This window comes from Lepidochelys kempii, chromosome 9 (genome assembly GCF_965140285.1).
Source record: "Lepidochelys kempii isolate rLepKem1 chromosome 9, rLepKem1.hap1, whole genome shotgun sequence".
Taxonomy (NCBI): Eukaryota; Metazoa; Chordata; order Testudines; family Cheloniidae; genus Lepidochelys; species Lepidochelys kempii.
In genome coordinates, this window is record NC_136388.1 from 57,228,454 (window position 1) to 57,245,109 (window position 16,656).

Consider the following 16,656-nt stretch of genomic DNA (forward strand, 5'->3'; position numbering starts at 1 on the left):
AGCCCATTTCTTTGTATGATACAATTTCAAAAAAGGAACATTTTCTTAACCTCATTTCTACTAAGAATATAACATCCACTAAGCAGCTCTATTCTAAATACACTACTGTGTTGTTATACTATAAACATGCAGGGTGAAATTCACCCCTGGGCAGAGGGCAGCGCAATTCCTAGGTACCCTCTGGGCTTAAATAGGGCTTAAATGGTGTTTCGGACTTCTGCTAGCTGGCTGTCCAGGGTGAATTTCACCCCCAGTGATGGTGTCCCAGGAGCAAAGAGGGGAAGGCTATGGGCCTGTGATGCAGCTGCTTTGGTTTCACCTTGGCTTCTTAATATATCAGCTTGGAGGATCAGAATTGACCTCCGCCACTGGTCCCTTGTCAGTTTAAACGTGACATCACCCACAGCACCATCCCCTCCTCCCCACCCCCCCCATCTGGTGGCCTTGCCATCTGGAGACAGATAGCACCATGGGTCACTTGGCTTCTCCAGCAGGATTTAAAACCCAAAAGGTCCTTTGAGGAAAACAAAAAAGATGATTATAAAGGAACAGATGAGAAGTGAGGTTCCAAGGCCCTGGCAGTGGCAGGTTCAATGCTAGGGTGACCAGATAGCAAGTGTAAAAAATCGGGACCTGGGGTGGGAGATAATAGGTGCCTATATAAGAAAAAGCCCCAAATATCAGGACTGTCCCTATAAGATTGGGACATCTGGTCACCCTAGTCAATGGTAAGAAGTTCTGCTGCTTTTTCCAATGGATCTGTGAAAGGAAAGCAAGTGACTCAGAGCCAGCCAGGAAATGACTCTGTGAGTGGGATGGATGACTCCTTTCAGCTCTTGCAGTGAACTCTCCAATTGATTGATGGTTCTTTAGGAAGAGCTGTACTTGTTACTCAAGTGGGAGCTGCTTCGGTCCAGCCCCAATTCCTGACCGTTGGCTTTCCACTTCCCAACAGACCCCTTATCATCCGTTGGTGCGCTGCTCAAGGCTGGTCTCTGGCACCAGCAGCACAGACAGGACTGGGAAGAGATACATAGGGAGGGGTTAGGAGCTGGGACTATGGGATAAAGCATGGTGAAATATCCCCTATTACTATCGAGATGAAGGGTGGTCTTGTGGGTAAGTGATTGGGAGGGTCTTGGCCTGGGAGAATAAATACATATATTATCTGGAAATAAATTATCTGGAAACAGACTTCAATTTATCATACTTTATATTGTTTGGTGACCCTGTGGTCTTAGGGGCCATGCCCTTAAGGGCTGAGCTTCCCAGACAGAGTCTGGTCGGGGCATTGTGACGCTCTTGTTGTTATGTACAGCCATTTGGAACAAGGCACAGCATAAAGCAGAGCTTTTGCAGGCACCATAAGCACTGAAGACCACAGCACCCTTTGTGTGAAGGGCTCTCAGCCCATGCATTTTCTGGGAGCCATTTGCTTTGACTGCTGGGCCAGGGGAAGACAAAGTTTAAAATTTACTCCAAGGGGGATTCTGCATCACTGCGCATGCACAGAATTCATGTCCAACACAGATTTCTTTGCTTCCCTGCAGAAAAATGACTTCTGATGGGGAAGCAAAGGGAAGCCCACAAGGGCGGTCATGTGTCCCTCCCCTGCAGCGCAGGCAGGTTGGGCGTCCAGAGCAGCTGGTAGAGATGTAAATCACCGCTGGGATGGGATTGGGTGGGGGGCTATGCAGATGTGCGTGAGAGAGACACACCTTGTCCCTCTTGCTTGCTATTGCGGCATGTTTGGTATGGAGAGGCAGGGCTTTGAGGTGTTTCTGAGGAGGTAGGCATGGGGGCAGAGCAGAATGTAGCAGCCTGCCTGCTTAGTGAACGGTTCCCATCGTCTTTGTGAATTCCCCCAGGAATATAAAACAGGTGTAAAAGTTTTAAGGCTCCTTTACATTGCCAGAGTGGTGAAAAGGACAGTATGGCCTTACAAATGCTTATGGTGCTTTAGTGATAAGAATTGGTCTAAATTTTTGGACTGAAAAAAATTCCTATCAAAATGTGCTCCATTACCTCTTTGGTGTTGACCTTTTTGGAGATGGTCAGTAGCCAACATAAATTGTGAGTTTGATTCCCTAGCCCTCACTTGCTCTTCAGTTGCCTATGATGTAACACTGAGCATATAGCTGCATATATTTGTTGACTAATAGCTCGAAATAAAGGGTCAAATGTCGCTACATTACTATTAGATTTCCTCTAATGCACCCCCACTCCCATTCTCTATCCATTGTATTGTAGTTTAAATAAATTACCAAAATAATTGAAACTGGCTTGATTATATTGTATTATTTTGACAAATAAAATATGCAGAATTTCGCAGAATTTTAAAATATTGTGTGCTGAATTCTCCCAGAAGTAAAACTTTACTTTGTTTCCCCATGTGCCTTAGGTCACATTTCAGTGCTTCCTGCAAGTGCATGGTGTGCTGCTGCTGCTGATGTTGCAGGGAGCATCAGTTCTTGCTGGCTCTAGATTGAACCCCTCTGCTCCACTTCACAGCCCTGCTGAGTGCAGCACGTGATGGGAGCAAGACCATCAGTAACCAAAATGGAGACCCTTTGAGCCATCGTAAAAATAGGTCACTGTGGAGATGCTAGGGAGAATTCGTTTGATTTTGGTCCCTCTCCAAATGGGAATTCATCCTCTAAGGATTTACTGGGAGGAAGTAAACTACTAGACAGTGCACAGGAGTGGGAGTCAGGAGACCTAGGTTCTATTCCTGAATCTGCCACTTTGTGCCATTGGCCAAGTCACTTACCCACTCCGTGCCTCAGTTTCCTCTTTCTCTGTTTCATTTATTTCAATTGTAAACTTGTCAGGGCAGGTCCTGTCTCTCACTATGTGTATGTAGCATACCCAGAAAAATGGGGTCCCAGTCTTGCCTGGGACCTCTAGGTTCTTCTGTACTACAATGATAAACACCTCCCAAAGCTCAGCCCACACCCTGCTTCATGCTCTTGCTAGCTGAGACATCTTCAGAAGCCTCCACAGCAAGCACATGGCACATGCAGCAAGTCTGAGCTAGCTGCGTTTGTTTCTCACCTGAAAGCAGTTCTTGAATTTCCGGCTGATGAAGTAGAGAGCTACAGGATTGATGCAGGAGTTCAGGGAGGCCATGTTGATACCAAAGTAGTCCATGACTAGGAGGAAACTGGGGGTGGAGAGGAGAGAGAATGATGGGTGTACTTGGAGTGGTCCGTGTAGCCCACTGTCCTGCTTCTGTGAAGAAGCAGTGACTGGAGCTTCAAAGGAAAGCAAAACAAGCCCCTAACACACCTAGCCAATTGTGCAATACTCTGACATGAGGGAAATATTTGCTTCCTTACCCCTGCAGTGACCAGCTCATGCCTGGAAGCATAACATCTGATTACCTTGATCATCCTGCTTTCCATAAGCTCAAAACACGTGCCTTGCTCTTTGATAACAGCAGCTCCCTGCCCACGTACCATAACCATAATGGGACCTCACTGGAATATCTGCCCCCCCCCACCTTTCTGTGGCTATTAAAAGGGTATCTCACCTTGAAATTGAGCAAATAAAAACAATCAAACAATCAAACAAACAAACAAACCAGTGATTGACATTCCAGGGATAATTACACAGTCGGCAGCCTGGATTCAGAGTCCAGTATTAATATCGCTGCGATCACAAGACTGAAGTACAATACAGAAGTGAGGGTCTTTTTCAGGTTGTCCTCACCTCAGCAATTCACATCTGTTGGGGTCGGTCTGGTCATAGATGGTGTTCTTCAGGATCCTGCTCAGATGGAGAGGCAGCCAGCAGAGAGCGAAGATCACCACCAGGCAGAACACTGTCTTGGCAACTTCCCGGCGCTAAGACTCACAAGTAAAGAAGTGTGGGTGAGTGTACACTCAGCATGAGCCTGACCGAGGAGGGGAGCAGAGCACCACTAGCACAACCCTTGTAGGGGTCCTTTAAATCCCCAGGCACGTCCAGCAGCATTTAGTGCTCACTCAGAATGATCATTGCAGAGCACTGGAATGTAAGGGCTGGAGACCCCTTAAATCCTTACACGTCTCCAACAGCACAGAAATGTTCATGATTTCATGATCAGAGGGGTCAGGTGGTACAGTACAAGCAGTACAATACTGGTGGGGACTAGGAACTCTATGGTCAGCCAGAGTCAGCAATGTTTGCATTAGTGAACACTTAAAGGACCTGACCCAAGCATGCTGAATTCAGTGGAAAGACTCCCATTGACTTCAGTGGACTTTGCATCAGGCCTACAGTGAGCTTGAGCCAGCAGTGGAGGTGAGGCCCACAAGAGCCTCCACTGATGAGGCTTGAGGTCTCCCTTACTTACCGACGCACAGCCAAAGACAGAGGAGTTTACACCATCAGAAGTAAGCCAGGAAGCTGAGCACCAGCCTCTCCTTGTGCAGTGAGTCTGTTATGCTGCCTCAAGGGAGATGTGAACACACAATGAGGCTACCAGAGCCTGCCCTTCTGCCTGCTAACATAGTGATATCTCCACTGGCAATGTGCAGCTGCTGCAGTAATACAGGCAGGCCTCAACTTTACAACGTTCGACTTACGATGAACAGCACTTACAATCTTCTGAATTGGCCCCCTGATTCAACTTATGGCAATTGGTTTAGATTTAATGATGCTCGGTCCCGCAATGGAGTGTATTGTGGTTCCAAGTTATAACATTTCGACTTATGACGCAATTTTCAGGAACCAATTGTGTCGTAAGTTCAAGGACTGCCTGTACAGCATTTCTTTAAATAACAGACAAACAGGACTATTTATAGCCCAGGTATAATAAATACACTGGGGGGCCTTAGCTTCCCCAAGACAGTCAGATTGGACCAGACTGGGCTGGGGACCTGACCTAACACCGCATGATTGCTCTTGTACTGGTATTTGTAGCTATTGGCTGGGTGGTCCTGGAATGTAACAGGGAACGGGGGAGCCACTGTGGCATGGGGAGGTGGAGATCAAGACATCTTAGACAAAGGGACTAAGGCCCAGCTCCTCAATGGGCGTTAGGTGCATTAAACCCCGGTGAAGCTCTGGGCCTCCCTGCCCCTTCTGTCCAATGGAGATAATAATCTGCCCTTTCTGCCCCCCTTGCCTGGCTTGTTTATTTAGACTGTAAACTCTTCAGGGCAGGGACTGGCACTTGTGGGTATGCGCCATGCCTAGCCCAAAGGGACCCTGGTTGCCACTGGCCTTTATGCACTACTGGAATACAACTAAGCATAATCCATTAAAAGTCAAACTGGTTTGCAGCCTTAATGCTAGTGCCTGGAGTTGTACCAGACAAACTCTGGCAACGCTCACCACTGGGCAGAAGAGGGGTGTTTCCTACAGCTCAGACTGGCAGGGATCCCGGCAGGAGCGGTTCAACTTCCTCTGCAACATGGGGCATGGTTTGCCCGCTGGGATCATCTGGGCATGTCTCACCTAGTCAATACCCTGCCATCACAGGGAGTCTTGGGCACTGGTGCCACCTCGGTCCCTCCTGTTCCCTGCCCGTGGCACACAATAGTTTAGTCACCTGAGGAAATTCTTTAGTCTAACTAAAGTCTGTGGGCTTAGCAGAGGGATATCTGGGTGCAATGTGGTGACCTGTCATATACAGGAAGCCAGACTAGATGAGCTGATGATACTTTCTGGCCTTAAACTCTATGAAACTGAGAGATGAGCTGTACAGAGCTAGTGGCCCCAGGCCTCCACGAGTGTCAATTTCCATAACTCCACTGACTTGTCCTCCATGGACTTCACACCCACTGTGGACTAGGGCCAGTACATGGTCTCTTGTGCTGCAGCTCTATCCTCTCTCTGTGGGTTGCCTGGCAGAAGGCTGGATCCCCTCACCCGCTTCATGTGGTCATTGAAGGCAATTCTCATGCCATTCCTCTTGCTCAGCATCTCGCAGGACATGAGGGTATAGAAGACACCGGTGCATGCCAGAGGCAGGCAGAAATAGAAGCCAAAAAGCCACCAGTCCTTCACATCCCTGTAGAACTACACACAAAACAGAAAGGACATGAATAGGAAACAGGAATAACCAGCCCAGGGCAGAACCAGGCTCCATCTAATCCAGTGTCCTGACTCCTAATCCAAAATAGTTAGAGGATGGCTTATTCCTGTTTAATTTGCCTTCCAAAAGCAGCCCTTTCTTATTCTGGCAGATCATATACAGCACCCAGAGGCAGGAAGCAATCACAAGTCAAAATATCATGCAGAGCTCTATACTGTCCTCGAAGGGGATACATTTTGATGCTTCATTAGGGATTTTTTCCATCCCCAGATACTATGATCTCAGCTCTGTAAAGCCGTAGTAAAAAGTAAATGGAGGGTCAGCTTAGTTCAACACGTCTTGTCTCTGCAGGTAAACATCCATAATGTTAGTCATGGTAAAGCTGTGTAAATAACAGGGTCTTTGGTGCATTGGCCATTCTGAAATGGCCAAAACAATGCATTTTGGGAGGGAACAAAATGTTTCTTTTTGATTTTGAGGTTTTCTTAACATTTAATTTTTTAAAAATAAAATTGAAGGACATTTTGAAATGAAGTAATTATGAAGAGAAAATCAAAACATTTTGAAAGTAAAACAAAATGTTCTGATTAGGGTTTTGTTTGAGGGTTTGTCTGTGGGTTTTTTGGTGTAAAACAATTTGGTTTTTGGTGAGAAACAATTTGGTGAACTCTGCAAAAATTTGCAAAATGTTTTGGTGTCACTGAATTTTGCCCAGCTCTGAATCCCAGTGAGTGTCACAGGCCCTGTACTGAATGCATAGGGGATAGTCCAGTCCAGTTACCTTCACTTTAGTTTGCTTTAAGATGTTTACACTTGTCTGTGCTCCCCACTCGTCTGGTTTCATCCAGAAGCAAAAGGATCCCCAAATCATTAGGGATGTTGCTCTTATTTCAAACCCAGGAGAAATCACTAAGTACAAAGAACCTCAAAAGACACCCTGATTTCTACACAGGCTTCCAGACTGAGAGGCTGGGCTTAGAGAAGAGTCCAAATCCAAACCCTTGGTCTGAGCACCATCAGACTTCAGAAGAATGTGGTTCTAGATCGAGATCCCACCTGGCTTCTGGCTCCACAATGGGCTGAACCAAAACTCCATATCCAACCTCCACCCTGTGATTTGCAGCTCGGATACACATGTGAGCCCACTCCCTTCTGAGCTTTTCCCAGTACTGTTATTGCCTTGCTGGCACTGAGGGGCTGTGCACCATCCATTCCCATCTGCATGCTGGTAGTGAGCACCAGAAGGGGAGTGCCCCCTCATCACTAGAACAGGGGTGGAGTACACACCAGGGTGAATCTGGAGCTCTGTTTGGAGGACAGCATGCAGACCCAGAGCATCTCCTCGCGATAGTTCAGCTCCACCATGTCAAAGGCAATGGCTTCAGGGACGGCCAGGACGATAGCCACAGCCCAGATCAGCATCACCTCGACTGCCTTCCACATGGGGATCCCTATGCCCTGGATCCGGCTCCAGGAGGCCACTGCCCTGTACCTGCCAGACACAACAGGATGTTACTGCCTTCATTTCACAAGTTGCAACTCACTGTGACAGGGTGAGAGCCCCGTCCCCTGCTGGAAAGGGCTAAGGCAAGCCTTGAGCTCAGGAAACCACCCCTCTGGACTGGTACTGGGTTTGGTCTGAAAGAGGGGGAAATCCAGCTGGGGCCTGGGAAAAGTGCAGACAGGCAGCTCCTACTGGACACTCAGCTGAGGTCTAGCTGGTGAGAATGGGTTGCTGACAGGAAGGACTGGGCCAAGAAGACAGCGGCTGAATCTGAACTATGTGTCTGAGAGGTGCAGAGCCACTGTGCATTGCTGGTCATTACTTACAGATCGGAATAACAGAGACTTGGTGGGATAACTCACATGACTGGAGTACTGTCATGGATGGTTATAAACTGTTCAGGAAGGACAGGCAGGGCAGAAAAGGTGGGGAAGTAGCACTGTATGTAAGGGAGCAGTATGACTGCTCAGAGCTCCAGTATGAAACTGCAGAAAAACCTGAGTGTCTCTGGATTAAGTTTAGAAGTGTGTGCAACAAGAGTGATGTAGTGGTGGGAGTCTGCTATAGACCACCGGACCAGGGGGATGAGGTGGATGAGGCTTTCTTTCGGCAGCTCACGGAAGCTACTAGATCGCATGCCCTGATTCTCATGGGTGACTTTAATTTTCCTGATATCTGCTGGGAGAGCAATACAGCGGTGCATAGACAATCCAGGAAGTTTTTGGAAAGCGTAGGGGACAATTTCCTGGCGCAAGTGCTAGAGGAGCCAACTAGGGGGGGCGCTTTTCTTGACCTGCTGCTCACAAACCGGGTAGAATTAGTGGGGGAAGCAAAAGTGGATGGGAATCTGGGAGGCAGTGACCATGAGTTGGTTGAGTTCAGGATCCTGACGCAGGGAAGAAAGGTAAGCAGCAGGATACGGACCCTGGACTTCAGGAAAGCAGACTTCGACTCCTTCAGGGAACGGATGGCCAGGATCCCCTGGGGGACTAACTTGAAGGGGAAAGGAGTCCAGGAGAGCTGGCTGTATTTCAAGGAATCCCTGTTGAGGTTACAGGGACAAACCATCCCGATGAGTCGAAAGAATAGTAAATATGGCAGGCGACCAGCTTGGCTTAATGGTGAAATCCTAGCGGATCTTAAACATAAAAAAGAAGCTTACAAGAAGTGGAAGGTTGGACATATGACCAGGGAATAGTATAAAAATATTGCTCGGGCATGTAGGAATGTTATCAGGAGGGCCAAATCGCACCTGGAGCTGCAGCTAGCCAGAGATGTCAAGAGTAACAAGAAGGGTTTCTTCAGGTATGTTGGCAACAAGAAGAAAGCCAAGGAATGTGTGGGCCCCTTACTGAATGAGGAAGGCAACCTAGTGACAGAGGATGTGGAAAAAGCTAATGTACTCAATGCTTTTTTTGCCTCTGTTTTCACTAACAAGGTCAGCTCCCAGACTGCTGCGCTGGGCATCACAAAATACGGAACAGATGGCCAGCCCTCTGTGGAGATAGAGGCGGTTAGGGACTATTTAGAAAAGCTGGACGTGCACAAGTCCATGGGGCCGGACGAGTTGCATCCGAGAGTGCTGAAGGAATTGGCGGCTGTGATTGCAGAGCCACTGGCCATTATCTTTGAAAACTCATGGCGAACCGGGGAAGTCCCGGATGACTGGAAAAAGGCTAATGTAGTGCCAATCTTTAAAAAAGGGAAGAAGGAAGATCCTGGGAACTACAGGCCAGTCAGCCTCACCTCAGTCCCTGGAAAAATCATGGAGCAGGTCCTCAAAGAATCAATCCTGAAGCACTTGCATGAGAGGAAAGTGATCAGGAACAGTCAGCATGGATTCACCAAGGGAAGGTCATGCCTGACTAATCTAATCGCCTTTTATGATGAGATTACTGGTTCTGTGGATGAAGGGAAAGCAGTGGATGTATTGTTTCTTGACTTTAGCAAAGCTTTTGACACGGTCTCCCATAGTATTCTTGTCAGCAAGTTAAGGAAGTATGGGCTGGATGAATGCACTATAAGGTGGGTAGAAAGCTGGCTAAATTGTCGGGCTCAACGGGTAGTGATCAATGGCTCCATGTCTAGTTGGCAGCCGGTATCAAGTGGAGTGCCCCAAGGGTCGGTCCTGGGGCCGGTTTTATTCAATATCTTCATAAATGATCTGGAGGATGGTGTGGATTGCACTCTCAGCAAATTTGCGGATGATACTAAACTGGGAGGAGTGGTAGATACGCTGGAGGGGAGGGATAGGATACAGAAGGACCTAGACCAATTGGAAGATTGGGCCAAAAGGAATCTGATGAGGTTCAATAAGGATAAGTGCAGGGTCCTGCACTTAGGACGGAAGAACCCAATGCACAGCTACAGACTAGGGACCGAATGGCTAGGCAGCAGTTCTGCGGAAAAGGACCTAGGGGTGACAGTGGACGAGAAGCTGGATATGAGTCAGCAGTGTGCCCTTGTTGCCAAGAAGGCCAATGGCATTTTGGGATGTATAAGTAGGGGCATAGCGAGCAGATCGAGGGACGTGATCGTTCCCCTCTATTCGACATTGGTGAGGCCTCATCTGGAGTACTGTGTCCAGTTTTGGGCCCCACACTTCAAGAAGGATGTGGATAAATTGGAGAGAGTCCAGCGAAGGGCAACAAAAATGATTAGGGGACTGGAACACATGAGTTATGAGGAGAGGCTGAGGGAGCTGGGATTGTTTAGCCTGCAGAAGAGAAGAATGAGGGGGGATTTGATAGCTGCTTTCAACTACCTGAAAGGGGGTTCCAAAGAGGATGGCTCTAGACTGTTCTCAATGGTAGCAGATGACAGAACGAGGAGTAATGGTCTCAAGTTGCAGTGGGGGAGGTTTAGATTGGATATTAGGAAAAACTTTTTCACTAAGAGGGTGGTGAAACACTGGAATGCGTTACCTAGGGAGGTGGTAGAATCTCCTTAGAATCATAGAATCATAGAATATCAGGGTTGGAAGGGACCCCAGAAGGTCATCTAGTCCAACCCCCTGCTCAAAGCAGGACCAATTCCCAGTTAAATCATCCCAGCCAGGGCTTTGTCAAGCCTGACCTTAAAAACCTCTAAGGAAGGAGATTCTTTAGAGGTTTTTAAGGTCAGGCTTGACAAAGCCCTGGCTGGGATGATTTAACTGGGAATTGGTCCTGCTTTGAGCAGGGGGTTGGACTAGATGACCTTCTGGGGTCCCTTCCAACCCTGATATTCTATGATTCTATGATTCTACAGGAGCAGGGCCTGGAGGTGCAGCCTGGCTGGTGAAAGAGTTTGTTGTCTTGTACCTTTTGAGCTTTGTTTTGCAGGACTCCTTTCCCCAATGCGTCAGGTGCTTTGGCTCAGATGACTGGAGGGCAAGGCTGCTATTTCATCTGGGTAGGTCACATGGCACTGGGGGGAAGCTTAGGCAGAACACACAGGACCATGCTGTGCTGTAAGGTGGCAAGTGTGGGCCGTGTGCTGTCACACACAGAAGGCTCCAGGGAGCAGAGAGTCGTAAGAAAAGCAACAGGCTGGAGGGCTGAGAAGGTGCAAATTAAAGTAGTCCCAACCCTGCCTTAGACTTAGAGCATCTTCCATCTCCACTGCATGTCAGTTATCCCACTGTCTTGGGCGAGAGTGGGCGTTAGAGGGTCTGAGTGAGTCTCACAGCATGTTAAGCATCTTCTCTGAATTTGGCTCAAGGGGAAGCAGGGACCACGTGGGACCAGTGGGCTGCACTGTGGCTATGTGAGGGGGTATGCCCCCCCACAGTCATGAGTTAATTGGAGACCGAGAACAAATAGTGCCCCTGATTGCACGAGGCAGGTGGGAGATGAAGCCTAGCTGGGGGCGGAGCCGGCTGGTGAGCATCCAGAGGGAAGCCCAGTTTGTAGGGAGAGGGGTGAACAACTCTGCAGTCCATCTCTGCAAGCTGGAGAGTGGAGGAGCGACCTGGAGAGAGGCAGGTGCACAGGCAGCCCAGGGAGGGGCTATGGGAAGGGCCAAGGTAGGAAGAAGTCCAAGGAGGCAGCATGGAGTCTGAGGGAGCAGAGCTCAGCTGCTCACCACAGGATGCCTGGCCTGGAACCCAGAGCAGAGGGCAGGCCTGAGTTCCCCTGCCCTCCAGGACCGGTGGGGTGGGAACCCCGTGCCACAAGAGGGAGAAGGACAATTGAGTTTGGAGCCAGGGAGCAGGGCCGGCTCTAGGTTTTTGCCGCCCCGAGGAAAAAAATTTGCTGCCCCAAGCTCCAAGAGCACAACTGCCCAAGCAAAAAAAAAAAAAAAAAAGAATGCTGCCCCTGGCATTGTGCCACCCCAAGCATGTGATTGCTTTGCTGGTGCCTAGAGCCAGTCCTGCCAGGGAGAAAGCACTAGGAGGTGTCGCTCTGCTGGAAAGCCCGAGGACAGTTCTGCAGAGCCCAGGTCAGGGCAAAGTGTTTGCAGATTTGAGTTTAGTTTATTGGACTCTTTGTTTACCCCCAAGGGGGGAGGGGAGAAGAGACTAAACGTGACCTGGCTGGCCAATTATGGCAGAGCCGGAGTAGTTGTCTACAGGAGGAGCTAGAGGAGAGACAGCCATGCTATCCCCAGCCATGCCATCCCCAGCCACAAGGGGGCACACCAGCAGTGAGTCCACTCTTCCACTGGCTGCCTCAAGGACAGCAAAGGGGGATGTGCCATCATTAAATTGACTTGGGTGCAGAATGTGGTGGTGATAGCAGGTTCATTACCTGTCTATGCTGAGTGCACAGAGGCTGAGGACAGTGATGCCCACAGATGCCTTCTGAATGAATGGAACCAGCTTGCATACCTGGACGCCGAATGGCCAGTCTTCTGCCAACAGCTGGGAAAGAGGACAAAGAAGCACATGATTAACAGGCCTTGTCAGATTTTTTGGAGCAGGTTGTTCCCTTCATGGAAAGGAGAGGTTGCTATGAAACACATGGATGTTATCTCTGCTGGCATTCGGGGTGACCTCTCTTGGGCTGTGTGAGCATGGGGTTGTAAAATGGCTTGACACACTGGGACTGAGTCCTCTCCCACAAGCACACTTTTAGGAGGAGGGTTTATTGTGCTGAGGGGTGGTTCAGAAGCCAGTGTTTGAACCCAAACACTGGCATTTTTTGAGAGGTACAAAATTCAACTTTGACTCCTTTGGGCCTGAAGCTCCCCTGGCATTTGGGTTCTGGGCTGGGCTCACATTTGCAAGGGGCTCATCTTTAGCTGCTGCTGACATCTCACAAGAACAGCTGCTGAATTTCAGTGCCAGCAGATTCCAGTCCAGCCCGGATTCCGCCTTGCTTCCAAACTTGAACTTACTGCTCATCTAAATGTAGATCTCAACACCAACTCCTCCTTGCAGCACTAGCTGCAATGGCCAGTAGTTTATTGCATGACACTGAGGCCCAGATCCTCACAGGCATTTAGGTCCCTGACTCCCACTGGAATCAATGGGAGTCTAGGTGTCTAAATACTTTTGAGGATCTAGGCCTAAAAGCATAAAAATGGCCAACTTGCTGAGGGCTGTAATTGATAGAGCACCTGTCGACATTTCAGAAGTCACCAAACAGACTCAGACAAGTCAAACAGCAAGGAAACGTTTAGATCAGATCCTAGTTAAACTTGATTGAGATCACAATTTGTCATTCGAGAATAAACTAACTAGTGTATAATCTTGTATTTGCTAGGGGTCAAATTCTGTTCTACCTTACCCACTTGACTTCAGTGGAAACCCTTACTTCTTAAGGCAACCCGGGTTAGTCCTAGGTAGCCACCCATAAAGGTTTAAAAATAATAAGTTCTACAATTAGAGAGGACTCATTTTACTCTAACATACTGGCTCAAATTCATCCGATTGAACCCAATGACATTATACCAGGGCTTAATTTGCCCCATTGAGTTTACTAAGGACACAGTCTCTAATTGGGCAGGATAGCGTACTCATGCTAAGTTGTTAAGTTAATTTATTATTGAACATCACCATCTGAAATCCAGTTATGGGGCTTGTTGAGTCAGGATTATACTGGAACAACTGTATTGCTGTACATTAGAATAATTGAATTATACACACGTGCAAAAAGGAATAATGCAACATTACATTAAGATTGTGGCTTGGTCTACATTATAGAGTTAGATTGATGTAAGGCAGCTTATGTTGACGTGACTATGTCAGTGTCCACACTACAGCCTTGCTCCCGCCGATATAAGTGCCGAGGGGTTGAGGTAGACCTGAAAGCCTGAGCTCCAGCTGAGCCGAAACATCTCTACAGTTGTTTTTGATGTGCCAGCCCACTCCCCATAAGCAAACATCTATGGTGTCAGGCTAGGAGGCTTGCTCAGAGGGCTTGTAACACTTGCACTTATGTCAATATAAATGATGTTTCTCAGGGATGTGACAAAGCACTCCCCGAGCGATGTAAATTATTCTGACCTAAGCACTGGTGTGGACTGTGCTATGTCGGCGGGAGAAAGCTTCTCCCATTGTCATAGCTACTGCCTTGTGCACAGGTGGATTTATTTTGCCAATGGGAGAGTATCTGCACTAGCAGCATGATAGCTGTGCCGCTGTAGCAATTCTAGTGTAGACTAGCCCTCAGATGCAGCATAGACATACCCTTAGGGTCTGATCCATTGTCTTCAATAGGGTTTGGAGCAGCCACTTAATCTATCAGTTCCCCACCTATAAAGGGGGTATAGTGAAGGTTGACATGCATTACGATTATGTGATGCTTGGATACTATGGAGATGAGGGTGAGATGAGATGTCAGTGGAGTTAATATCTGGTAGAAGGGCCCATATTATGAACTGACACCTCCGCTCCTCAGGCATAATGGAACATAAAGCTCATCTGTGCAAGAGTCAGAGTTTTCCTAGGTGCCAGTCCAAGCCTATGCAATGAGCTCCTCCAGGAACTAAGAGCCATCTCCAACCCCCACACCCCACCCCTTCTGCTGCAAGTGCCAGGTGCACCTGACCTGCTGTCTAATATGAATGCAGAGCAGCATGGACATTTTAAAATGCAAAACCAAAACCATAACACAAACCACTTCATGGCACACACAATGACAGCAGGAGATAAAGGAATTTGTTAGGCTGCTTAATGGGCTCCTGGAAGTGCTGAGCTATTGCAGTGATGAGGGTGGCATAAGAATCTGAATAGAACAGAATGGAAGGCATGGTGCTCAGCAAACAGGGATAACTTTATCAAGTATTGTAACACCTGTGATTTCCCTTTGTTTCCAATTGGGATCTCATGTGCTGCTCCTTTTCCCCTACCCCTCTGGCAGTCCCTTTTCTGGAAGCCTTGCTACCCACCACCCACCTCATCTCATTACCATCTGGCAGCACCAGGCTCAAGTCTTTCCTCAAAACATTCTTCCCTCTGCCACTAGGGACCTCTGCCTCCTGGTCAGTACAGAATTGTTCTCCAGTCTGGTGCTGAGTAATTTTTATCACTTCCCTGGAGAGATTGTTCATGGTCCAACCAACCTCCCAGCTGATATGTGGCCTAACTGTTTCTTCAAATAATTTCATTTCCCTAAATGTGTCCCCCTTCACCATCCTAGAATCCATCTCTGCACCAGGTGGCACTCATTGCTATAATAGTATATATAATATAATAGCTTGGCCGTGACTGTATTGTACTAAGCCCTGTCTGTAGGGAGAGACAGTCCCTGCAAAAGAATTTACTCCCAAGATAGATAAGGACAACGGAGGCTCAGAGACTGTAGTGACTTGCCCAAAGTAGGTCAGTGGCAAACCTCAGAAAGGAACCCAAGTTTCTTGGATCCCCACACAATGCCTTCTCCACTGGCACAGTGGTTCTCTGACAGTTGCTTCAGATACTTGTTTATAGTTATCATACCTCTTGGTGTGCATTAGCCACCCAAACCCGTGTTATCTGTCCAGGTATTTATCATAGAAGGATCTGAGCATCGTAATGTGGGAGGGTTGAAGTCCCCCTTGCCACCTTCCCAAATGGCAAGCTTATTAGTGCCCCATGGTGCCTACCTTGTACACATTGATGGGAAGAGCTATGAGGATGTAGAGAAGGTCCCCAAGAGCCAAGCTAGCAATGAGGACATTGGGCCCATTCCTCATGCATTTGTTCTTGTAAATGATCCTCAGCAGGGTGGAGTTGCCGATGATGCCCACCATGAAAATGGTGCAGGACACGATGGTATTTATGTACTTGAAGATGTGTCTGATTTCAGCAGGCTTTATGCACATAGTGGGCAGGGGTAACTGTGACTGGGCGTTCCCACTGGCGTCATTCGACTGGTTGGAGGAGGCTTTGACATCCTGGAACAAGCTCGATTGGACAAGACCGTAAACCTGCTCCTGGTGTAGAACCTTAAATGGAATCGTGCTCTCCTTGATGTTCCTTGGGGTCTGACTGCAGACGCTTGAGAAAAGGCAAGTCAGGGAAATGGCTAGTGCTACAGAAGTTGGGTTTCTAGCCATTGAGGATGGAACACCAAACCCCAGCCAGATTCCTATGTGCATTTGCTTACAGCGGTATGGATGTCTGTTTGAGTCTTGGCTTCTCCTGTAGAGAAGGAATGGGGGGAAACCAGTTACAGGGGAAAGGGGAAGCAAAATGAAACTGAGGAATTGAATGATGAATCAGAGAAGAAACCACACTGCCATTATTCTCATAGGACCTGACCATAAGTCCAGTGTAGTCAGTGGAAGTCTTTCAAACATTGGTTTTATTTCAAGTGGTGGCCCAGTAGAAGCTCAGTCAGGTTCAGCCACTGATTGGCTGTCTGACCTCAGTCAAGTCACTTCACCCATCAGTGACTCAGTTTCCCTGTCTGTAAAATGTAGCTAATGCCCTCACTTATAAGGTACTCTGAGATCTGTGGTTGAAATGTGCTAGCTAAGAGCTATTATTGTTACAAGAACCAATGCAGAAAAGGCCAGTCTCCTGTTGAGAATTCTATGTCCTATTGCTCTCAGAACAAAACCAGATTGAATGCTGTGAGTCTGAGGTTTGCCAACAAGCACTGATCTCAGGCCTGCCTTTTATATCTTGCTGGCTATCATCCCATGCCCCCACACTCCTTCCATCTATAATTTGGTCTCAGATAATTACATCTGAGTTTATCTTTAAACAATCTTCTCCCAT

At 48.0% G+C, this 16,656-nt stretch overlaps 1 protein-coding gene across 1 annotated transcript; it reads right to left on the bottom strand.

Moving 5' to 3' along the window:
• Window positions 1-804: 804 nt before the first annotated feature.
• On the bottom strand, window positions 805-16,090 carry LOC140917506 (endothelin receptor type B). Its single transcript, XM_073360543.1, has 7 exons — window positions 15,537-16,090; window positions 12,257-12,369; window positions 7,310-7,514; window positions 5,857-6,006; window positions 3,712-3,845; window positions 3,055-3,163; window positions 805-1,019 (listed from the first exon to the last, which is right to left on the bottom strand). Exons 1-7 carry the CDS (start codon window positions 16,029-16,031, stop codon window positions 870-872), a joined length of 1,356 nt encoding a protein of 451 aa, XP_073216644.1. The 5' UTR covers window positions 16,032-16,090; the 3' UTR covers window positions 805-869.
• Window positions 16,091-16,656: the final 566 nt, after the last annotated feature.